Raw genomic sequence first — 24,415 nt, 5'->3', positions numbered from 1 at the left:
AGAAAGGGTGTTCCTTTTCTGTCAGAGGAAAATGGCTTGAAAACGTACTATATGACTGTTCTTCGTATGACTTTAACTGTAGTTTTATGAGATAAAATGATCGAAAGGTTTAACTTTTTTTTTCTAACCTGGTCTCAACCAGTCTAAGTAGTGTTTAAGTTTTAATATGTTTATATGTGGCTTTATCTGAATAATGTTTTAAAGAATTTACATATTAGCATTGTTCTCCAAATACATTGAGGTTATTTTGGCCAAACTCTTTAGTTTTTTTATTTAATTCAAAAAACAGAACATTTCTCTGGAAGTTTGAGTCTTTGCATCTATGAAAACTGCATCTTGTCATTTTGGAGCAATGACTTCTTCTTCTCTGACTGGCCTTTCCTTTTATATGAGTACAATGCAAGTTCCCAACAGTTTCTTCCCAGCTTCATTCAGCTTCCCAGGGTGTTTTACTTAAGTGAGTTGATGTGCACATTTCACATCAAACTAAGTTCCTCTTTAGGGAAAAGAACGTGTTCAGTTTCTAGATGGTAGGATGGTTGGACATTCCCAAGGTGGTCATATTTATGCAACATCAATGCTTATAAATGCAAAGTGTTGTGGTAAAATAGATGACTTACTTCATGTAAAAAAACAAAAAAACAAAACAAACTTATTGGTAACACTTTATTTGAAGGGGTGTGCATAAGACTGACATGACACTGTCATAAACATGACATAACACCTATCATTACCATAAAGAAGTCTTTATGAATGGTTTATGACAGTTGTCATGAAGCGTCATTTGGTAAATAATGACACTTTTAATGCAAAGTTGCTCTAAAAGTTGCATTGAAAGTCCATTAAAAATGCCAACTTTGCATTAAATTATCATGATTTACAAAATCATGCAAAGTTGGTACTTTTAATTGACTTTTAATGCAACTTTTAGAGCAGCTTTGCATTAAAAGTGTCATTACTTACCGAATGACACTTCATGACAACTGTCATTAACATTCATAAAGACTTCTTTATGGTAATGACAGGTGTTATGTCATGTTTATGACAGTGTCATGCACACCCCTTCAAATAAATGTAACTTATTTTTAGGTACTTATTATTTTTAAATGACTTGGAAAGTCAAGTATGTTTATTTATTGCCCTATGACAATTACCAGCATTACATTTTCCTAAGAATTAGTCCCCTCAATAAAACCCCACCCCCAACAAAAAATGCAATGCTGTTTAAGTTTTTTTTAAACAAAAGCCTTGTTTATTTTTTATAAGAGTTTGATTTGCCAAAACAAAAGTCCTCAAACCAGCAACACATTTTGTAGACATATTAAAAATATCTTAGGCAGAAGGTGAAACTCCCAACCTGACAACGCCACAAACAGAGCTGCAGTTTGGCTTCAGCTCAGATGAGACATCTGAGTCATAATCCCCACTGTGGTGTCCAATGCGGCATTAAAGCAAACAGAGGGACTATCAAAGGGCTTGGCATGGTCATAACTGCTGTTGCTGATAACATGTTATTGCTTGCAGAGGCAAAGATGAGATTAAAGGCAAAGTGCAGAAGATTGAGCTTGTGGAGGGTGTGATAGGTAATTCATTTGAACCCTTACAGTAATAGTACTCACTGACACAATTTTACAAACTGTCTCTTTTGAAAAGGCAACTGAGGGAAAAGTTTGAAAAGTTAACACCCAAGTCCCCGTATTCGCTGTTAATGTTTGGCAGCTTTGGAGTCAGAAGAGCGACAGCCATTCTTCTTTATTTGCATGTTCATGTAGGAGCAGGTTTATAAGGATTAAGTGCAACATGCCTGAGTCGGGCAGACCTGTAATCGTGAAACCTTTTTCAAAGCAATAATCCTGTGATCTACTGCTGAAGCTTCGAAAGGTAAAAATAGACAATGCAGATCCATGGACAACGCATGTTTTCCTATTCTAGTTAAGGCCATCTACCATCTGTTTGTAGGTATGTGCCCATCACTTGTAGTCATGGGCTGTTTGCTGCCATGTGATCCTCTGCTGGGTTTAAAAGCTTAGAACCCAAAGAGAAGGACACGGTACACATTTCCCTACTTGCTCCTGTCTGAAGCACACACTAGATCTGGGTAAGGTCCTGCAATGTAGGCATGTAGGTTTGGTTTGTCGTTTTGACTCTGTTTTGCTGTTTTAAATGCAGTCTAACCTAAACCTTTTGCAGTGTGTAGGTGCTGCATCCTAAAACATGTCGGACACCGAAGAGGCCACATATGAGTGAGTGTTCAGTTTGTTTCTGCAGAGAGAAAAACCAAGCTATGCTTGCACTGATAGAATCAGTTTAGACAAAATCTTGTTCTTGTCTGTCTTCTTTTCCCAGGGGTAAGCAGAAAGCGTTGTCAGTTCACTGAACTCATGTACGAGATGGATAATTCTTCACATTTTGACACTGGAGTGAGTTTTACAAGATGCAGATTCAGGCAGCTGCATGGCACTCCTTCCAGCTGCTTCTGAAGCAATAAAAAAGGAGCCGGGGTTATAATGAATGAATTTATAATTTAAATGCTTTGTTTTAGTTAATTACAGTTTTAAAGCTTTGTTGTGCAGAGAGGAACATTTCTTGGTTTAACATTACAGTCCATCCATGTACAACATATAATTATCTTCTGGATGCAGAGTTAGGTGACTGCTGTTTCTGTCACTTTGTCTTGTATTTTATACTTTGACACTTTGTATTTAAAGATTCTAAGTCACAGAATTGCATCACCAATCCTGCTGTTTCTACTGCTCAGTTTTCAGTTTTTTTCCTCCAATTGGCGCCAACACACAGGCAGCTGCTGTCTAAGGGTTTTTCTGCTGGTTGACCTTTGCCCTTACAGTCAGCCTACTTTGTCTGCAGTTAGTTATGATCCCACAAGATCTTCTCTTTCATGTCTAAGGGTGCAAAAGGTCACCATGAAACAGAATGGCCATCACTCTTTATCTGTCCATATAAGACACTGCCTGTGCGGTCTGACCGCTCTTGAAACTAAACAGCACCCGCCTCTCCTCCTGTGTATAGTACAGTCCCTGTTACAGAGCAATGTAGGTCACTCAGTGTTCTGCATAGAGGTCCTTGGGGAAGTAGGAGCTGAAACACAATACCCACTTGCAATTTTTTGGCTTTTAGAGGTCTGCCTAAATGGAGGTTGGCTTACCGTCTTTGCGATGAAAAGACGGTAAGCCACTGGAGGGGCGTACTGTCGGAGGTACATTTGCTCAAACAGAGGCTTAATGAGGAAACCTGAAAAAATGTAGTACTCAACCTACTTAGGAAGCATTTTCTGTCAAAGCTGCAGGCAAAAACAAGAAAAAGAGCTGTTTTTTGGATTGCTGCGCAAAACTATCAATACCCTTTGAACCTTTTCATATTTTGTCAACACAGCACAATGTAGCATAAAATTGTGAAGTGAAAGCAAAAAGAAAGTTATTTCTTTTTTCACCAACACAAAACTGCTGACATGATTTGAATTTAGTAATGCTCTGTACATCAACACAAATACTTTAAAACGAATTTTAAAATCAACTGGAAGCCAATGTAGTGAATATAGAACAGGAGTGATATGACAGAATTCACTGGATTTGGTGAGAAGTCTGGCTGTTGCGTTGTCCCATATGAGATGTCCCATAATTATTAAGCACAGTCCTATTGTGTGGACTTTAATTTTAAATCCAGCTGCTCTGTGAAAGTCTGAGAGATTTGCTAGAAAAGCATTATGAGCAAACAGCAGCATGAGAAACAAGAAATACAACACGGAAGCTTAGAGTGGGGTTAGGATGGAAAACAATATCAGTCTCACAGAGCATTGTTCATACGTCATCCATCTTATATTTGAAAGAATACAAAAGCAAACTCTTGCAGTGAGATTTATGGGAAAAATTTGATGAATAAATATGAAAACAAAAAGCAGGCTAAAGTTAAACTTCTCAACCCTTTCACATAGTCGTTACAATTAGGTCTATTTTCTGCTTAATCTGTAGTGTTACTGAAGTTATGGTGTAACCTTTTTATATTGTGTTTTTGATGACAAAACTATTATTAATTAAAAGATGAGGTAGATAAAGACAAAAGTGAAATCTTAGTTGTAGGTTTTATCACCCATTTAAAGTCAATTATGTATAACAGACGACAACGTTTGTGTAGGTCAGGACATTTTTTTGGTATGTTCCTTTTCTTTTTCATTCGGCTTCACAGACTTGGGTGGAGAAAACTTCTAGGTCATCAGTGACTGTAATCTAAAAATACATTTGTAGGGTTTTAACAGAGAAATGCATGGATACCTTGCATGTTTCCTGTCAATCAGCAGTGATAAGTGACGTTCAGTGTCAGAGAATTTACTGACTCACTTTCTGTAACAGTTCCTGCCTGAGGGCTCTACAACTCTGTTGTTATTGACAACCAGCTCCTATCATAAGCCACAACAGGCAAGGATTACCTGTATGCAAAAAACATATTGAGATCAAGTCTTGACTTACTGTCAATCTTTCAACAGACAACACAGAGGAAAATGGGGGAGGTACAGGTGAGCTGTCCCTTTTTGTGTTTAAACTATGCTTTTTTACTTTTATGGATCTGAATTTTTTTTAAATCAAATTTCTGACACACAGAGGATTCAAAGCCCAAGATAAAGTAAGTCCTGAGTTCAGACTTTATTGCATCAATCACTAACAATGTCTTGAAAAGTTATTTATACCCCTAAACCTTTCCACATTTGTTTGTACCACAACACAAGTCTTTTCATTTATTTGTGGATTTGATGTGATGGATAAGCACAAACGAACACAACATTGTACCGTGCAAAGTAAAATGTCACATTGCTTACATTTTATATAACAAAATTAAAATAGAAAAGTGTGGTATCCAGTTGTAGGATCAAAACGTCATACAACCACTCAGCTGCAGGTTTATTGTTTTGACGTCGTCGCCAGCTTGGTGGATGGAGAAGCTGCAAGTTTGGTCATTTTCTATTGCATAGCAGGTCAAATTCAGTCAAACTGGATGAATTTTCAATTCTGGCCACACTGATCCTAAAATTGTATTTTGCATGATGCTGCAATCTCTATGTGTCTGGTGTGTTTGGGATGACATGCTGAGTTAGCTTAAAGCCAAACAGCATTTAGCACGTACGTAAACAGTTCTATTATGGTCTTATTTAATGGGAACACCTTCTTGCACGTGTTTGCTTTGTCACCTACCACCTGTTGAATGTAGGTGACGTTACTGAAGCCTGACAGTGTTATATAATATAATCCCGCTTCACACGTCTTCATTACTTTATAGTTTGCCACCAGTTGGCTGTGTTCCTTGGTTTTCACTAAGGCTCTCTTACAAACCAGTCTTCACAAAGCAGCTCTATTTATACTGAGATTAGGTAACATAATGTATTTAGTTATTTAGTAAGTTTGAGAAAATCAGCTGTGTGCAACTCAGTTTCAATATATATTTCTAAGAAAATTGAAAAGCTAATCCTCTCACTTCATAACACATAAAATCACAATAAAATACATTGACATTCAAAGGGGTATAAATAGATGTTCAAGGCTTTATACAATATGGTTTCCAATGAGAGACATAATGATATTGAATGCATTTCCCCTTTCCCTTTCAGATCTACTTTTGTTCCTGGCTTGGCTCCTCCTAAGATCCCAGATGGTGAAAAAGTGGACTTTGACGTAAGAGAATAGTTGATCAAATCCACTTACTGTGGTAAAGTTTTCCCCTAATATTTCATACCTTGACTCCAGGACATTCATAGGAAGCGTATGGAAAAGGACCTGACTGAGCTGCACACGCTGATTGAAGCTCACTTTGAGAAGCGTAAGAAGGAAGAGGAAGAGCTGATTGTGCTCACAGATCGCATTGTATGTTTACCTCAACGTTCCTGGTGCAAATTAAAGTTCCCATGCTATTTCTTAAAGGTTTCAATTTAAAGGATTTCTCCTGATGCTTAGGGTTTGCCTCGTTGTTTTTTCCCAGGATAAACGCAGGTCTGAGAGAGCTGAGCAGATGAAGATCAGAGCCGAGAGAGAACGAGAACGGCAGGCCAAACTAGCTGTGAGTGGAAGCTGAAAACATACCCAGGCCTCAAAAGCTGTCAGCTGCTGATGCAGTTTAGCAAGTAACTATAGCTTATTTGAAGTCCTTACTGGCGAAATGCAATTTGTAGATCAAATCTGTTTCTTTCTAACAATAAGGAAGAGAAAGCAAGGAAAGAGGAAGAGGAAGCTAAGAAGAAGGCAGACGACGATGCAAGGAAGAAGATGATTTTGTCCAATCTGAGTTTCACCGGATTCAAGGTAGTAAATCTGCAAGCTGTACAGAAAACTATTTTCACTGACATCCAACATGATGTCTAGGTGAAATGATTTACCATGGATGATCTATGGATTTCTAGCAAACACAGCCTGGAACTAAAAGACAAACAGAAAGAGAAAAGAAGAGGAAGATCCTAAATGATCGCCGCAAGGAGCTGAACATTGATCACTTGAAGGAGGACAAACTGAGGTTGGGAGTACCCATTGCCGCAAAAAGATGTAATTAGTTTTTAGCTTAAATAAAATTAACCTATTCAAAGATTTTTTTTTTCTGTCTATAGAGAGAAAGCAAAGGAAATGTGGGACTGGATGCGGCAGCTTGAGGCAGAGAAATTTGACCTTCAATTTAAGTACACGAAGCAGAAGTATGAGGTAAAGCTGCTGACACTGTTGTTGTCATTGTTGACTGTGTACAAACAAAGATTGTGTTTGGAATGGGAACATTCCAGCACAAAGAGCTACAAGAAAGTTTTTAAAGGACACTTGCAGAAATTATGTACAATACAGCTAAACAGCTTTCTGTGTTGTTACAAATGGAATTAAGCAGATAAAGAAGCTTTGTTAGGAATTTGCAGATACGATAGAGACATAGCTGACACTTTTCAACACGTTAAAAAAAATAACATTTTTGAACAATAGTTCATTACAAAGGCGCGCATGTACTGAAAGACTCTTCTAAGACTTCTGATTCTCAGGGATGCAGGACTTTGAAGGACGCTTCATGTATTTGTGTTTCTATGTATTCAGACTTACATAACATGATCAAAATGTCACTTATAGTTCTCCTTCAGAGAGAATACGTGTTCAATTTGCTGAGCTGAATATCCTCAATCACACTCTTAGAAAGTCATTTTCTGAGAAATGAAGCTTTTTATCAGCATGATCTCGTGTTTACTTCCAGCATGCTTTCATCCAGTTAAGTGCTTATGGTGAAATAACTAAAGCTAATTTGCTGTGTCAAAGACTTTACATCATTAAAATTCCACTAATTCCAAACAAACATTTTCCTTTTTGTAGGCTCTTTACGGAATGGGTTCTTACAGAAAATGCTATATTTAATTTGAAAGGTTTTGCATGTTTTTCAGATTTTTTGATTTTGAAGGCCCTTTTTGCAGAGCATTTCAGACGGACAAATTCCACTTGTCATCCCTCTGGTGGAGGTTGTTTTGACCATTGAACAAAAACTCCTTCTCCCCCTTTTTACTTTGAATTAGTAGATTTAAGGACATGGCAAGATGAAAACACTCCTTTTTCACATGTCTGAAGTCTAAGTTTTTATGCTTATTCAAATTCATCCATTTGTGCATCTGATGTCTGGACCTGCTTATCTTAAAAAGGTCCTAAAAGGGGACCAGTTGCCAATGTTCAGGAGTTATTAAGCAAAAGGCTGACTGGATTTAGTCAAACAATAGAAAAAAACTATCAGACAAAGAACAGATTTATGTTAGAACATTAAATTTAAGACTGTTACTTTATTGTGCAGATCACAGTGCTCAGGAATCGGGTGAGCGATCATCAGAAAATGTAAGTCTTTTCTGTTTTTCTGTCTTTGTGGAAGCAAAGAAGGGAAATAATGGCAAATTGGCTCATGAATACTGCAATAAATACACACAAATTTTATTGAGCAAGTCTAATTGCAGATTCAATGTCCTGCATCCTCCATCCCAGTTTCACATGTTAAGGTTTTTATTTGTGCAAAAACTTGAAAAAAAAAAAAACGTTCTTATTTTTTCTTCCCTTTTACATTAGCCACTTAAAATCCAAATATAATAGAATAAAATCTGGGCTCGAGGGTTTGAAAACTTTTTAAAGTTACCGGAAGCAACATAGCTAGGTCTTAATCTTCCTGTTCACACTCCGCCAAACACATTGGCTATACAAAAACAGAGTAAGCAAACGTTTTTGACCAATCAGCAGCAGGATGTTTCCAAACCATGCATGTGAATTCAGACTCGGGGGATAAATGAGCTGAAAATGGAAGCACAACAGCTGAGAGGACTTATTATCTCAGCTGTTTGGTGATATTATCTCTTCTCATGTAGCTGAGAATTAAACAGTGGCTAGTATTACATGCTGTCATTGAAATCATGTGTAATACTCATGCAGGGCTACTTAAAGTCATAATTCAAACAGGTCAGTTGGGGTTTATGTGTTAGAATATTTTGTCCTCCCAAGTTTTTTTTTTATCTGCAGTTTGACTGATTAACGTTTTACTAAATTAAGTTGAAAAACCATTTGTTAGAGAAATATTTATACATAAAACTGAATACATTTAATAAAAAAAAATGCAACCCCATAATTAATAATAAAAAACTGCTATCCTAAAATTCAAAACATTTTGAACATACAGTAAAAAAAAAAAGAATAGCATTTGTTCAATGTAAAAGATCAAGACTGTGACTGGGATTATTGTTCAGTCATTTATTTCACAAAAGTCAGGGGAGTGAAATTCAGTAACTCCTGAAGTTAAATTCTCATCATGCAATGTTTTTATGCAGTCACTCCTCTTCTGTCAGTGTTGTCGCTTCAGTATCGATCATGGACATTCAGCATAATAAATGTTTCTTCAGAAGTGACTCATTGGTTGCCACAGCTATTATCAAAGCTATGCACAGTGACAGTACTCTGTAAACAATGTGTGCTCAGGAAATATTTCACATATGAATGAACTGTTTTTAAATTTAGAACGGCCTTTGGTCACATCCCACTTGTTTGCAATTATAAACAAACATATGTTTTGAGTGTACGTGTGTATATTGCACAAATATTTGCTATGGTTGCTGTGGCAACCAACGAGTCACATGAATTCACCTTTACTATGGTGTCTATTCATCAATACCGCAGCAACAACACTGACATGTAATGCTGAACAAACGGCATTGCACAAAAGGAGTCACTGCATAAAAAATGTTGCATGATGAGTATTTAATGAGTTTCACTCCCCTGTGTTCTGGAAAATAAAACACAGAACACAGGCTGGGGTTATTCCTACATTATTCCTACATTAACCCCAGTCAAACCTTAAAGTTTTACTTCAAGCTTTTACCTTATTTGATCTTTTACTTTAGACAAAGCAACACATTGTTTACTTGATTCACTGACTTTGCTAAAAATCTCAAAAGTCAGAGTAAACAGGTCATTTCAAGATTCTATACTTGGAGAAATGTTGTAGTTTGTGTCCCATCTGCATTGTCAAATCTCTGCTGACTTTATCTTCATTCTCAGCTCAAAAGGCACCCGGAGCAAGCGAGGCCTGAGGAAGTAACACGTGCTGCAAAATCTGCCAGCCTGCCAACCTCGGTTATTCTTACAGGAAGTCCCATTGAACTGATAATTGTGTTTAAAATTCGAACAAGTCAGATCCAATTCAGATTTCTGAACTAATATATTGTATAATGTGCTTACTTGGAAAAAGTGAACTGAAAATGTTTAAACCAAGCAGCTGCTTGGTGACAAGTGATTATTGAAGTCTGTAAACAAATTTGTGGGATGAATAAAAGCACTGATATTAAACAAATAAATTACAAGATTTGTTTTCAGTTTGTTTTTAACTTAACATAAGCTTTAAAAACTTACATTTCTTAAGTGGTTATTACAAGCATCAGGTTTTGACTCCCTGACTGGCTACAATCCAGCTTTGTTTCTATAATCTGGCACCACCAACCCAAGGCTTGATTTCTGCCTCTCGATTTTCCACAAATTATGTCATGCAGTCATATAAATCTCTCAGTTTTTGATTGGTTGAAACTGGGTCAAACTGTGGCAAAATGCAGTAAAAGAGAATTTTTATTTATGTATTTGTTTTCCTGTAGGGTAAGCTGTGTGAGGCAAGACTGGTTGACTGCCAGAGGCTTTTCAAACTCTGGTGCCAAAATTAAGAAGCAATGACAGGGTGTGAAAAGGTTTGCAAAGATATTTATTCTGCAGAAACCATTACAAAACAATGGTAATCATTTCTCCCCTTTCTCATTCATGTTCATCTCCTTTGCCAAATATGCAGTAAACATCTGCTAGTGATACTGCATCAACTCTGACAGCAAAATAGCACATTTTTGAATTGCACATGTGGAAATACAGCTAAAACTGAAAAAAAATTGATTAATACAATATCATTTATAAAACATGTTTTATACTGCTGCTTATTTTGCACAATCAATATCAATTTTACAGCATTGCTACATTACATTAATATCTTGCAGTGTTACTTAAAAAAAAAGAAAGCTGAATTTCTAAACACAATTTACCATAAAAGACGTGTAACTGACAAAACAATACAAGCAATTCTGTTGTAAGGAACTTTATTGCTGCCAAACCTCTCCTTCACCTTTTATTCCTACATTAAACACATATCTTGCAGCACATGCACAGGGCAGAAATGCTTTATATAAAGCTTATGGAAGGTTTTTTTTTGTTTTCTCTGACGTTTGAAGCAGCGATGCTCTGCCTCATTGGCTCTGGGTCCTGATGACGTCCAGACGCAGGTGAGTTTCTTCAGGGCATAAAAAGCCGTCAGCTGATCTTTTAAGTTGTGTTAATCCACAACTTGGAGAGATTTTTGTACTGCCATGGTGGTGTCATTGATAAACATAGACTTGCTCAACCCCAGCTGCAGGAAAAATAAATCACACTAAAATCAGTTTTTTTTCCTCTCTCTTAGTAATTACTGTGTAAACAAAAATAGACACATTAGAAAGCTTGCAAACATGCTAATAAAACATTCTTAATGTACTTTGAAGTGGAAATGTAAAACCTTGGCACCAGAGTTGTACGTGTGTAAAGATCAAGTCGAATGTGTGATTCATCAAACCTGACCTACTAGATTCCATAGCATTATCGGTAGCAGTATATTTTCTCGCTTAAACTTTCATGGGAACTATGACTAATACAGCAGCCTTTCCTCCTACTTCTCACAAATTCCCAAGTGAGGCGTGAACTTTTGTGTCTGATGCAAGTTACTCATAGGAAACATAGAGGACACACCCAAAGTCATCCAAGTTTTGGCCTTCAGCTCACCTTTTTCAAAGAGCTCTGAAGTTCTTTATTAGACCACATTCTGATGAGAAGAACAGAAGCAGCTTTGTTCGATTTGGGGAAATAACTAAAAAAGGAAAAGAAAAGTAGAAACATATTAGTTGAATTTATGTGACAGACGAGACAAATCTATATCTATTTTTGGCACAAGTGGGAACATTTTCTATCTGTATTTATGTCAGCTTACTAGTTTTGGCTGATGCTGCTCAGGGATTTAATCAGTTTTTCGCTTAAATGTCTTTTGGTCAACTCAACGTTGTTCAGAACCAGGCCGCTGGCAGCCTGACAGGCAAAAGCAAGAGCGTCATCGGACTCGTTGGCTCCAGCCGTGTCTTTTGAGAGGACACTTAGTAGGTCTGGGACGGCTTTTTCACCTGAAGTAACAAGTCCAATAAGACACATTTAGCAGAGAACACAAGTAAACACTTGTGAGGTTGCACATGCATATTCAAGATATCAGATTTCAAGGCCACAAATATTTGCAGGATTTCACCAAGGAAACATGACATACACAGCATGATTGTGTTGTGACCTGCCTCTTACCAACAACACTGCACAGATTTGGGTTCTTGATCAAATTTACCACCAAACCCATTGCGCTCTTCTGCATGTTGACTTTATCTGACTTTAAGAAGGGGCTGATATAATGTATGCCATTCAGTTTCTTCACAATGATCTGACTCATTACATAAGAGACCTGCAGAAACACAAAAGCATACTGGTTCATAAACCTAGGACATGTTAAAGTCAATCTACAATATAACCAGGCTTTCATTCTGTAGTGCTAAACGTGTAAAAACATGCGATTAAATTAAAGTCTAAATGCTACTGGAAATTATATCAATGTGACATAAAACTGCTCAACGTCAAACAGAGAAATGTGATGACAGTTGAAGATTTTTTGGCAGTGACATCATTGGAGACTGGCTAATGTCGCACCTACTTTTCTACAGAACGACAGTATTGGTATATGTGCAATGTGGAGGTACAGACTTAAAATTTCACAATGATATTTTGTGGCACTTATTGTGAAAATGACACATGTGCACCAAAAGTGTTTTAAAAAAATAATCACAGCATTCTTGGCAGTACATCTGTTGTGGCAAGAAAAATAGGAACATATTATGCATATTTCTTTTTGTTCCGATTCAAAATACTTTTGAATTCAGAAACATTCTTCACATTCCCTATTGGTTGTTGTGAATTTGTCTAGTTACCAATTTGACCCCCATTTAACAGTCGTACATTATCCTTTTGACCCTCTTACTTCTGTTTTACACCTGTAAACAAATTATTTCACACCCACATACTTAACTACTACGCATTAGTTTGTTTGTTTAGTAATTGTTTCAATGGATAATGAAGACAAACAACCATAGAAATGCTCAAATCCAATGTATAAATAAACAAAATGTTATATTATTTTTGCCTTGATTAAAGAAAAATAATCATTCGCAAACTCCTCTAGGTGGTTTAAACTTGTTAAAGTCACATGAGCCAATATCTTTATTATAGACTACGAGAATATTGTAGATATTTACTTCAAATGAACAGATTTTAAAACAGGTAAAAAACATCCCCGTGGTACGTAAAACTGATACATGTCTGACATGAAAAAGTTCAAACTGCAAAACAACACAATAGCACTGAGGAGGAATCTCCAACACATTTTCTCATTAATAATAGGGACATTTTTGTACTTTTGTATTTTTTTTAACATGAAAACTTCTTACAAAAGCATCCCTTTTTCATTCTCAGCACTAGACAATGTTAGCATTTAAATTGCATATAGAGTGAATGTAACTTACAGCACTTTCACGCGCAGTGAGATTTTGCAGTATGCCCCAGCAGGCATCCTGCAGCGATTGGCGCTCGGTCAAGCGGATCAGAGACAAGTAATCCTTCAGCGTTTTGGAGTGGATCAAAAGGCCTGCTCCATTAGGCTGCGGATCCTCAATGACTGCATAGTCAAAGGGACGCTACATCAAAAAGAATACGTTTTTTAAAAAGTCATTTTTTTGGGAAGCACTGATGGAGATACAGCAACATGAAACTAAACTAAACTAAACTAAACCAAGCTGCATGTTTTATCTTAATTTACTTCATGTCCGTTCATTATGCCTAGACAAACAACAAACGATAATTGTTGGTTTTATTAGGAGTCATCAAAGATCTGCTGAGTGAAATTGTCTGACTCACATCAGATTGTAGGGGTTTGCTTTGTGCATTGAAGCAGCCAACAGAGTTGGTGTTATTTTGACTGGCGTTACTCATCATATTCTTCGCCAGAGAATTTATGTTGATGAACAGACTTGAAAATTCTTCTTCCAGGTGAAATGTCAGATTGTGCAGAGTGCTCACAGAGTGTTCTAAAGCCTATGGACATAAAAAACACACACACACACACACACCAGGAGACATGACACACACATGCACACGCAGAGACACAAACTTCACATAGAAGTTTCGACTGAGCTTTTCTTTTAAAATTATGCTTCTTTAGCTTGAGAAATACAAATCTTTTTCTGTTTTTACCTCATCTTCTGTTTTCTTGTTTTCCACACATTCTTTAATGTAAGCGGCTAAGCCGTCGATCAAACCTCGACATTTCCTCATCGTCTGTCTGCTGGCCTCATTTGGACTGCTGAGGTTTCTGAAGAAATCAAAGCCCAATATATGAGTACATGTCTGGGTAATTTGTTGTTATTTCATTTGCACAATGCAAACAACAAAAACAAAAAGGCAGCAAAAAAAACAACAACCATTGAAGCAAAAGCTTAGAAAATCTCAAGTCTTAAAAGACAATCTACTCTTGACATAAAATAAAAATATCAAATACAATACATATGTATAAAATCAATCCAAATCACATATCATTTGAAATTAAAATAGAATCTAGAAAGTTTTTGAAAGAATGCATATCACTACAGGATCAAGGAGCTTGTGGCAGATTACTCTAAGTGAACTTTGATCTATGAAGTAATATTCTGCATAAGTGGAGCGTTAACACATTTCAATAATGTGTTAAAAGGGGTTGATGTAGAAAAACGAGCATTCATAGGGGGTACACAGAGGTGTATGAATACTTTTCAAAGTGCCGGTTTGTAAATCAGGGGATGTAAATCAGTGGTTTAGATGAATACGTACAATCAACTGGGTCAGACCTGACTGGACTTCAGCAAATAACTGGCTGGCTTATCTGTCCCTACACTCATGCACAAACGCAAGCCAGCACACAGAGAAGATGGTACTTTCAGGGCAAACTGTTCAGAACAGTTCAGACAATTTAACTCGATAATGACGTGTCACTGGCGTACCTATTTAGAACACCCACCAATCACAGGGTCATGTCAAAATATTTGGATATTGTGCAGAAGTGCAATATTTCTTGCCAGTCATCTCAGTCGTCATTCATAGAGCGACATATACAAAGCCTTTGTTTCTTGTAATTTTGTGTCTCAGAAAATGGGAGTACTTTGGAAAACGTGATTATTGGAAACTCATGGTGTCACTCCCTAATGAGCTAATTAACTCAAAACACCTGCAAAGGCGTCATAAGCCTTTAAAGATCCTCTCAGTCTGAGTCTGTAGGCTGCACTATCATGTGGGAGCTTCACAGCGAGCAGACTAACCCTGAGTCAACACACAGAAATCCTGGACATGCGCTAAATGAAACTTCTTTTTTTTCTGAATCTATACTAACAATTGTACAAAATACAAGTCTCAGCAAATATTTTACAATTCGTGTATGAACACATTTTTCAAGTATGTGGGACAGAGCACAGGTAACAGAAATTACCGATAGTGAATGAATAAACTAGCATCCCCAGATTTGAACAAACGTGCTACTTTAACTAACCGTTTAAGTAACAGAGAGAGAACATCTGTAAGGGACTCAGCAATGTATGGGGCTATTTTCTTTCATAACTGGGATTATATGCCTGACATGACAATGACGAATAAAGAGACAGTGCCATCAAGCAGATGGATTTCAAATTCAGTCTGATGTAACAATGGAAGCATAAAAATGTTAGTATAGACCTAAAAATATCCTAGTTTTCAACAAGTTTGTGTTGTTGGAAAAATGTCAGTCATCTGCCACCGAGGGTTGAGAAACGTTTAACACCGATTATGCTGATGTTTTGATAAAGCAGACTACGATTTTAGCTCTTGCGCAATGCCCCTGGATGTCAGTCAAACGTTCAACACTGCAGCCATGCATATCTTTATGCAGTAGATTGTCATCATGTTGCTATACATTTCTAACAGTGGTTTGTGTTGTTCAACATTTGTTACACGGTTAGACGTGAAAAGCCGTCAGACTCGAGAATAAACTCAGCAGAGGCTTTAATACTACAGCACAGATTCTAGACATCGTAATGATAAAAACAAAAAAAATTGTTTATGTAAGGAAAAACAACAATAGGGAATTAGCAATGAACGCAAGAGGATTTCTTTCCCCAGACACAGAGAGTCTGACGGCTCCAGATGTGCAACAAATACCTTAAGCAAAATGCGCCTGATTCTTCAGCATCGATATTCATTTTTCCTTTCCAACAAAAACATATAAATTAGAAAAAAGAAATGTCTTAATGAACAGAACCATTGAGATTCCATTCATCACATTCATCATGCAACTGTTGCCGTCACCATGGTGTTGTTTCTGGGTTTGTAGTTGCAGTTACCTAAACCCTCATTCACTTTAAACTGCATGTTCAGACACATCCTGTCATCCAATTTCTCCAGGTATTATTATTTTCAAAGAGAGATAGGCCTTTTATTTGACTAGTTTCCTTGTTCAGCTCTAATCTGTATCAGCAGGTATTATGCTAAAACATAATCAGATAAAAAACATACACATTTTAAAAACAATTGTTAAAAATAATCCACTTTCATGAATACTTTTTGAATTTACTGAAAATAAAAAAATGTCATGCTTTGATGAATAAATGGAGATAATCTTGTAACTCCTTCTCTTTTCACATTTCTCTCTTTCATGTTTTAGAGGACCAAGTCGGCAGTTGTGATTGAAAAAATTTTTGAAAATTGGTGCTAGCCTAAATTCTGTAGCTCAAATCTTCAATCTAAATAAATTCGCCTGATTGGGGGAAAAAAGTGATACACAAAACCAAGTTCCACTAACTGCTTTGAACAAGTTTAAATGTTAGCATCGTGGTGGGAATCCACAAAAAAATGTAAAAAGATAATCTGAGGATTGTCTAAAATGCAGAAGAGTCGCATCAAGCACAAAGCTGGACTCTGTATCTCACCGAAGGCATCCTGTGGCGTGGCAGAAGACATCAGCACTGACAGTATCTCTAGAGCCTTTCGTGTAAGGCAGAATCACACGCTCCATTAGAACAGGCAGAGCATTCTTCAACAGGTCCGACTTCAGGTTGTCTACAGACGACAAATTCCACAAAAGACCTACAGAAAAAAAGAAACGTCAAAATGTAAGCTAAGTCCATTCAAATATAGGAATAACTGCTGAATTGATCATTTTCAGCATGAAGCAGAATGGGTTTTAGCAGGATAACTGAAGCACCAGCCTCGTTTCACAGAGCACCAGAACCTAACAGTATTGTGTGACACCAAAACAAGCCGCTCTCTGTCTTACTTGATCATTTGGCCTTTTGTGTGCATGTACTCGTACATATGGTTTACATTTCAGATCGCTACTGTGTACCTGTCAGCTGTTTATCCAGTTCTGCAGATTCTGAGTCTCTGAGCTGAGCAACCACCTCGGGTATGCCGTCGCAGCGTTGGATCTCTTCTTTGTTTTTGTTGTTCTGAAAGGTCAGATTTCGCAGGGCAGCAGAGGCCGTGCCTTTGACCTGTGAGTTGGGGCTTTGCAGCAGACGCACGAGGGGCGGGATACCATTCAAAGTACAAACCTGCAAGGCAATAAGATTTAATCGATTAACAAAGACACTGAGAAATAATTGGTTTTAATCATTAAACAATGGCTATGTTTGAAATAAAGTGCTGACAAGGGTAAATTGTACTTTTAATAAAAAAAAAAAAACTTTGATTCTTTTCATTTTCTCTTGAGGATTCCATCAGTTTTTTTCACCTTTCTCTCCCTGAGCCAGGACTCAGTATATCCTGTGCTGGATTCAAATTACCCAGCAAAGCAAAGGGGATTTTCAGGAACGCTCACATTTGTTTTCATTCTCATGAGTCTAACATTTTGCATTTTGCCCCCTCACTTCGACTTGAAGTAATAATTTTGTCTGTTTCAAATTCTACGCCTTTCTCATTAAACAATGAGTAGATTGATTTGACTTCAACCTAAAAATATATTTCGCTTCAGTTGCATTTTTGTAGATTCAATTTTTGAAGCCAGTTTCATGGTTTTGTTACCGCAGAGTCTTTAAATGGATCTGATTTAAAATTACAACAGATAAAAGTTAATAATGTCCTGGTAAATAATCAAATGCAGGTTGACAATGAAATAAAAGCTAATTATAATAAAGGAGCACATAACCAAGGGTAGATGGTTTGTAGGTCTATTAGCGCACACAATTTAAAATAATATCAAATATTAAATCCTGTCTAGGATTAAAGGAGGTTTGTTCCAATCCCCAACAAGTCATCAATCTGAGAACAGGGCCAACGTAGAGCTAAACCCCCATTCACACACACAAACTCACATCTAAGTGTAAAAACAGATTCTCCAAAATAACTTCCAAAAGAATGGAACACTCCAAAAGCAAAGTATACTTTTAAGAAAATCTGAATCTACATGGGGGCAAATTACAAACTGCCAACTGAGATTTGCACCCAGGTTTGACATTCTTCTTCTGAAGCTACAGTTTATGCTGAGCACATTGTATCAAATTTGATTTAGCAGGATGATTCAAGACATTCAAACAGAACAGAAAGAGTGTTGCAATCAGAATAAGTTGAGGCACCTCTTCTTTTGCTTTGTCGTTAATGAAAGTGTTGTGCTGAATGTAGGAAGCGCCACCGTTTTGGAGTTTCTCATCTTTGCTGGAAAGAAGCAGCACAGCTTCCTGCATAGTGATGTTAGAACTCACACTGTTTCCATTTACTCTGAAAAAGAAAAAAATGAATTTCAGTGTATGTCATAAACAACCTCTAACACAATTCGGTACGTTGATCCAGTTTGTTAATATGAGAAGTTAGGAGACGATGTGAGTTTTTGGGTGATTTTCGGACTCACTCTGAGTTTATTTGAGCCTTGGATGAAGAATCGGTGACGGTGTATTGTGACCGCGTCTTGTTCATTTCAGGTTGACTGACTCTGTACTGGCTGTGCTTGTGCATCTGACCCGATCCATTTAAAGGATACAGAGGGTGGGTTTGGGAGACGGTCCTCTTCATATAGTGATTGCTGATGCTGTGGTTTTTCACATAGGTGTTCCTGTTGCCCCGCTGTTCTACGGTTGGTTGTGTCTGCATTAGGACAGACGGCCGTGGGACGCTGTTGTTAAAGACCAGCCCGGGCTCGCTGCGACTGGTGTTGGCAAGACCCAGACGGGCTACACCGCCACCAGCGCTGTGCCTGCTCTCATAGTGATTCATAGTCTGCTTCCTCATGTTGGCTCTTTTCATGTTACCGATCATGTGTTGGTTATTCATATTTCTGTTTGTGGTAAACTGGAGAAATGAAGAGAGAGACAAAATAGGATTAGCAAGAGAGATGCATAATGTCTTAAAAGGACAGCAGTGAAGCAATGACACAACAAACCAAACTGTGACAGATTGTTGACTTCTGAGACCCAGTGGTGCATGCCTTCCACTCTTTAGCTTTAAAAATGTTTCATTTCTGTCAAAGAAAATAAAAATGTTGTGTAGTATCTAGGACAGGTTTTTCTCATTTATAGGGAGGAGCAGTAGTTTCTTGCACTGCTCCTCCCTTTCTCTGGAGAAAAATCTCTAGAAAATCTCTAAAAATGTAACGTTTTGCGCTTGCTATGAAATTAAATAAAATCCAGTGTCAAAGTTCAACAATATCCTAATTATGGTTGAAAAAGTCCAAAAACCTCATTTTAAATAATTTCACAAAGAAAATGATATTTAAAAAGAGAAAAAAATAACATAAGCATCTTTGGAGTACCAAAGTTTGGACTGAAGCAAAGATTGAACAGGTAGGAAACTAAACCCACACAGAAAAAAAAAGCCTTTTTTCTGTAGTTTTGGGAGATAAACTCATTAAAATTCCCTGATCTATTAGAACTATCACTGAGAAGAAAACAACACTCGAATGGGAAAAAGTCAGCAATAAAGAAGGAAAAAAAAAAACTCACAACTTTTGAGGAGCCATTGCTCAAAAATACGCTTCCATTAGATGAACTCAACTGAGATGACTTTGCGCCATCTAGAAACACAGAGTCGTACTCGGGGCCTGGGGAGAGAAGTGAAAGGTTATTAGCTGCTATCGAGCGCTCAGAACACACACCTCTTTTGCAGCCAGTGATTTAAATCCTTTGCCTGTGGGAAAACAATAAACTGCTTTGAATCTGTGACGGCACCTCTGATCTGCGGTCTATCCCTTGAAGTATGAATTGCTATGAAAATGTAGAACCAGTAACGATTGGTGACGGAAATAAACAAACAAACAAAAAAGCACTGAAGTTTGAAGTTACAGCCAAAAAAAAAAATTATTGGACTCTTATTTTCTTTAGAACAAGCAGGTAACAATAAAACTGACATTTTAATGATAACCATAAGCCGCTGTTATTATTAATGTCACGTTTATAATAAATTGACAGCTGCAGTTTTCAGGAGGCTGCAGCTGTAAAATGGCATTTGCATCAAAAATAGATAAATAAAAATTGGGTTATTGAATGAGCAAACTGTTCTATATTTCTTTTTATAATCAAGACATATCAGAAATATTTTGTCAGTGTTGGCATGGATGTGATTCGCATAAGATTAGGACAAAGAGTTGAACATTAACTCACTGAATTCAATTCAAAAACTGCGTCACCATTGAATAAGTCTCCATTTTGGGAATGTTTGGGTTTTTTGAAACCAATAATTTATTAATATACATGTAAATCATTTGTTCTCTTCTTTAGGTGTTATAATTAATCTTTATTAAAATACTTTTAAAACTACAAACTCAAATGTTTTTATTCTAAAACTAGTTCCTGGTAAATCATTGCAGATGTTTTTAGCTGAAGGTAAGCTGCAATCTATCGTATTCTTATCTTTTTTCACTAGAAGGACAGTAAAGCCTGTGTACACTTCATATAACCAGCAAAATTTATGACGGTGTAATAAATTAAACAAACAATTTATCGACCTCTCTCTTTTTCTGCACCATAAAATAAATGCCTTAAGATGTGAAACTTTAACACGTTTTTACTTGAAAACTTCTCCAGCTTAAATTCAAATTTGCCATATCCTGCTGAACTGTGTGTACAGTAAAACAAAGGCCCCTCTTACTTGATGGGGAAAGACAAGAAGATTCGCTCCTGCCGCTGCTGGAGTGCCTCGACTTCGTCCTCCTCAGAGATTGCACTTGCGCCCTGACGCGCTGCTCCCGGGAATGATACTCATTCGCCGACGGCAGAGCCAGCGACGTGTCGTCCGCGCCCCTGATGGAAATCGCCGATTTCAGAGGATCCGCACCCGACATTTTGCTCAGCTTTTAGAAGAGCGACCACAACATCCGAAGGATCTGGCAGCCGAAGGAGAGTCGGCGTCGGCAGAGTGTGAGCCGCTCACCTTCCTCTGCGCTGCCCTGCCCTGCCCTGAGCGATGAGACCGCGCCCACATGAAACCACAATAGACCTGCAAGACTGGACTTTTACTTGCAGGATAGACGAGCTGCACACAGCAGCCAACTCCCTTTTTTTCCCACAACGTGAGCAGTAACTGGAGGAAGTTGTGGCAGTAAATATTTACGTAGGTATTTGGCTCTATACCTATTCTGGGTAAAGTTATTCTTCTGACCCAATTACAGATGGGATGGAGTGAAACCGACGTCTATCTTTGATGTGGGGGATAAAACCATTGCATTAGTGATTAAACTAACTTTATTTGATCCGGTTATCAACAGGTGCAGGCCAAAAGGAAGAATATTATCGAGCAGCTACTTCAATAATTTCATTCAAAAAGTAAACATCGTGACAAATATCGTAATTCACACATCGTGAATTACACAGAATATGTATTTCAATATTTTATTTCTATTCATTTGAATGGTTATTACACCTAATTAAGAATCATAGTTCAACTTCTCTCGAAATTTGCAAATTATGAAACCAACACATTATTTTTATTTAAATGTTATGTTATGATCCTATAGGACCAATTCAGGAGCCGTTAGTTTGGTAATTTATAAGATAAGTTACAAAAGATATGTGACTTTCACATATCTGGCTCTTAACATAATGCTGTTAATGGAAAGTTCAGTTGAAGGAAAAAATGTAACTGAAAATGTCCAAAAACAAGAGGGAGAACCATGGCATTCGAGGGACTTTCTTAACACTGCAGCTGGAGTCACTTGAAGAAAAATTTCATTTCATTTCTGAGTCAAGATCATGAGAAAGAGTACAGAGGCACACAGAATACAAGTAGTTTAAGCTCCACTGTGAAGGTTTCACAGTCAGAAATGACTTGGAGAAACTACATCTTCTGTTATAGAGGTTGTACATTATGGTTCCTTATCTTGAGAATTACAGATATGAAATATCTTTTCCTGGCCTAAACCTCATAGAAAATCTGTGGAATATTGTGAAGAGGAAGACACCAGACCAAACAGCACAGGCTGTTATGAAGGCTGCTATTAAAGCAACCCATGCTTCCTTAACACCTCAGCTCCACTGTAGGCTGACTGACCTTTATGATATACTGAGTCAATGTAGTAGTTTATGCAAAAGAAGCCCTAACCAAGTATTGAGCTCACTTTCTATACCTTGTATCAGTATGTTTTTTAGTAGGCTTATATTTCAACATAAATATCCATTTTATAATTTTTATAACTCAAATTTGCAGAAGAAATAACTTTTTTTTTTATCAGATGTGAGCTATAATTATCAAAATTAACAGAAATAAATGGATGAAGTCTGTGTGTGACAGATATGTTTAAAATATGATTTTTACTTTTTTCAGGCTAAATGTTAAAGGACATTGTTATTACTTTAGATGTACCTATGGAAGCCCATTTCCGCCATGAAAGAAAAAATACAAGACCAACAGGAAGTCATAATTTCGACTTTCAAAATCATAATTATGAGATTTAAAGTCATAATTTCGACTTTCAAAGTCATAATTATGAGACTGAAAGTCGAAATTATGACTTTCAATCTCATAATTATGAGATTGAAAGTCATAATTAATAGGTTAGCATCAGGTAGTAATTTTTGACATACTGAACACATTATAAATGCATTCTATCATTGTATGACTGCTCTTGAATTTGACTCAAATGATTTAAAAAAAAAAATGCATCCGAGTTGGAAACTCAAAACAGACGATTACTTACAAGCAGTGGTGGGAAGTAAGGAAGTACAAGTACTTCGTTACTGTACTTAAGTACAATGTTCGTGTATCTGTACTTTACTTAAGTAGATTTAATAATGGGTTCTTTCTACTTTTACTCCACTACATTTTACAGTAAGTATCTGTACTTTCTACTTCACTACATTTCTACAAAACTGTCGCGTTACTCGTTACATCCAAGTCGAGTTGCGCTTCTTGTCCGTTAAAATGTGAAGTTCAGGGATTTAAGGTGGCGCCGTAAAATCCGAACAATAACGTGACTTACGTGTCTGTTGTCACCCATCGGCTCCACCTTTACTCGCACGCGGAGCTCCAGACATGCGCAGTGGTTTCCTCTGAGCGGGAGAAGGTGTCTGTCTAATCGCCAGTAATATAATAGCGCTGCACAAATTGATATGGCGACATGTTAAATCAGCAGCTCTTCGGTGGGGACTTCGTCCAACTTTTAGCGTCACTTGGAAGGAAAGCTTAAAGAAAGGTAAGATCCGTGGACGTGTTGCTAGCAAAGCTAGCTGTACTGGGACACATATTTTGCATCTGCGATGAAAAAAAGTTGTCACTCATGCACTGAATTATTGTGTGGAGGTGTTGACTGAGGTATCGCATATATGGGACAACGTTGTGACCAAAGTGCAATATAGTGATATGCCGATTCTTCTGGACGGATCTTTACTGATTAAATTTATTTAAGCTCCAAGTAATTAATATCTAGGTGTTTATGGGAATGTGGATCTTTAAGATCAATTTGAGAATCAATTTTGATAGGTAAAACTTAATTTTTTGTGTCATGTAGCGCGTAGTGCTGGTCTTGACTTGGTCTTGGGTAAGTGGTCTTTACAACTCTACTACGTGGCTCCTTGGTTCCCTGTCCTCTCCCACCCACCTTCTTTCCATCATCCCCTTTCTGTTGGATTTCTTTAAAAATAAAAGCCACTAGTGGCAAAAAAAGGACAGGAGACGAGATGTTTCCATCCCTGAAATTCTGATGCTCACATATCTAAGTCTAAACTATGTTACAGAGTAAACACAATAAAAACATGCTTTATCTGTGGCATTGTTCATTAAACTGGCACATTTCTAATGTATTAAAATGAAATACAATCGGTTCACTTAATGATATTGTATTAGGGATTAGGTAATCCATTCAGCAAGTACTTTTACTTTTAATACTTAAGTATTTTTAAAAGCCAGTACGTTTTTACTTTTACTTAAGTACAAATATTAATGTGGTAGTTTTTTTACTCGAGTAAATTTTTGTCTGTGTATTTGTACTTTTACTTAAGTACATTTTTTGAGTACTTTCTCCACCACTGCTTACAAGATTATGTTGTAATGAAACACACAACTAGCTAGTCCTTTCAGTCGGTACAGCAAATTATATCAAAACAGCCTTATTTTCTCATCACCAAGTAACTTGTAAAATAAGAGGTTTGAATCATGCTCCAGGCTCTAATTTAGGAAAATATAAATTAATTATTTTGTGAGTCAATATGATACCAACTGGATTTGAAATCAGGTTTGACTCCAGGAAAATTGGCGGCACAGAATCTGCCTTCTTCACATGGACAAGTATACAGAATAGCCTC

The 24,415-nt window shown here is 37.1% G+C and overlaps 2 protein-coding genes across 3 annotated transcripts; one reads left to right on the top strand and one right to left on the bottom strand.

Moving 5' to 3' along the window:
* The first annotated feature begins 1,959 nt into the window (after positions 1-1,959).
* On the top strand, positions 1,960-9,847 carry LOC103464708 (troponin T, cardiac muscle isoforms-like). Of its 2 annotated transcripts, none has more exons than XM_008408976.3 (12): positions 1,960-2,098; positions 2,191-2,244; positions 4,498-4,528; positions 4,614-4,635; positions 5,615-5,678; positions 5,751-5,867; positions 5,983-6,060; positions 6,201-6,302; positions 6,401-6,510; positions 6,602-6,692; positions 7,804-7,844; positions 9,546-9,847. In XM_008408976.3, the coding sequence occupies exons 2-12, from the start codon at positions 2,215-2,217 to the stop codon at positions 9,583-9,585; spliced, it is 726 nt and encodes a 241-aa protein (XP_008407198.1). In that variant the 5' UTR covers positions 1,960-2,098; positions 2,191-2,214; the 3' UTR covers positions 9,586-9,847. The 2 variants fall into 2 exon arrangements, with proteins under 2 accessions (XP_008407198.1, XP_081463004.1); XM_081606878.1 differs by having other exon boundaries at positions 2,097-2,121.
* A 368-nt stretch (positions 9,848-10,215) lies between these two features.
* Positions 10,216-21,172, bottom strand: pkp1b (plakophilin 1b). The gene is made up of 13 exons (XM_008408975.3): positions 20,769-21,172; positions 19,625-19,722; positions 18,538-18,974; positions 18,266-18,407; positions 17,038-17,245; positions 16,622-16,778; positions 13,887-14,004; positions 13,551-13,727; positions 13,160-13,330; positions 11,895-12,048; positions 11,539-11,725; positions 11,334-11,418; positions 10,216-10,926 (listed from the first exon to the last, which is right to left on the bottom strand). The coding sequence occupies exons 1-13, from the start codon at positions 20,959-20,961 to the stop codon at positions 10,852-10,854; spliced, it is 2,202 nt and encodes a 733-aa protein (XP_008407197.2). The 5' UTR covers positions 20,962-21,172; the 3' UTR covers positions 10,216-10,851.
* Positions 21,173-24,415: the final 3,243 nt, after the last annotated feature.

This window comes from Poecilia reticulata, chromosome 5 (genome assembly GCF_904066995.2).
Source record: "Poecilia reticulata chromosome 5, P_reticulata-male-v2, whole genome shotgun sequence".
NCBI lineage: Eukaryota > Metazoa > Chordata > Actinopteri > Cyprinodontiformes > Poeciliidae > Poecilia > Poecilia reticulata.
The sequence above is the reverse complement of the archived record's forward strand: the minus strand, read 5'-3'. Positions and strand labels throughout refer to the sequence as shown.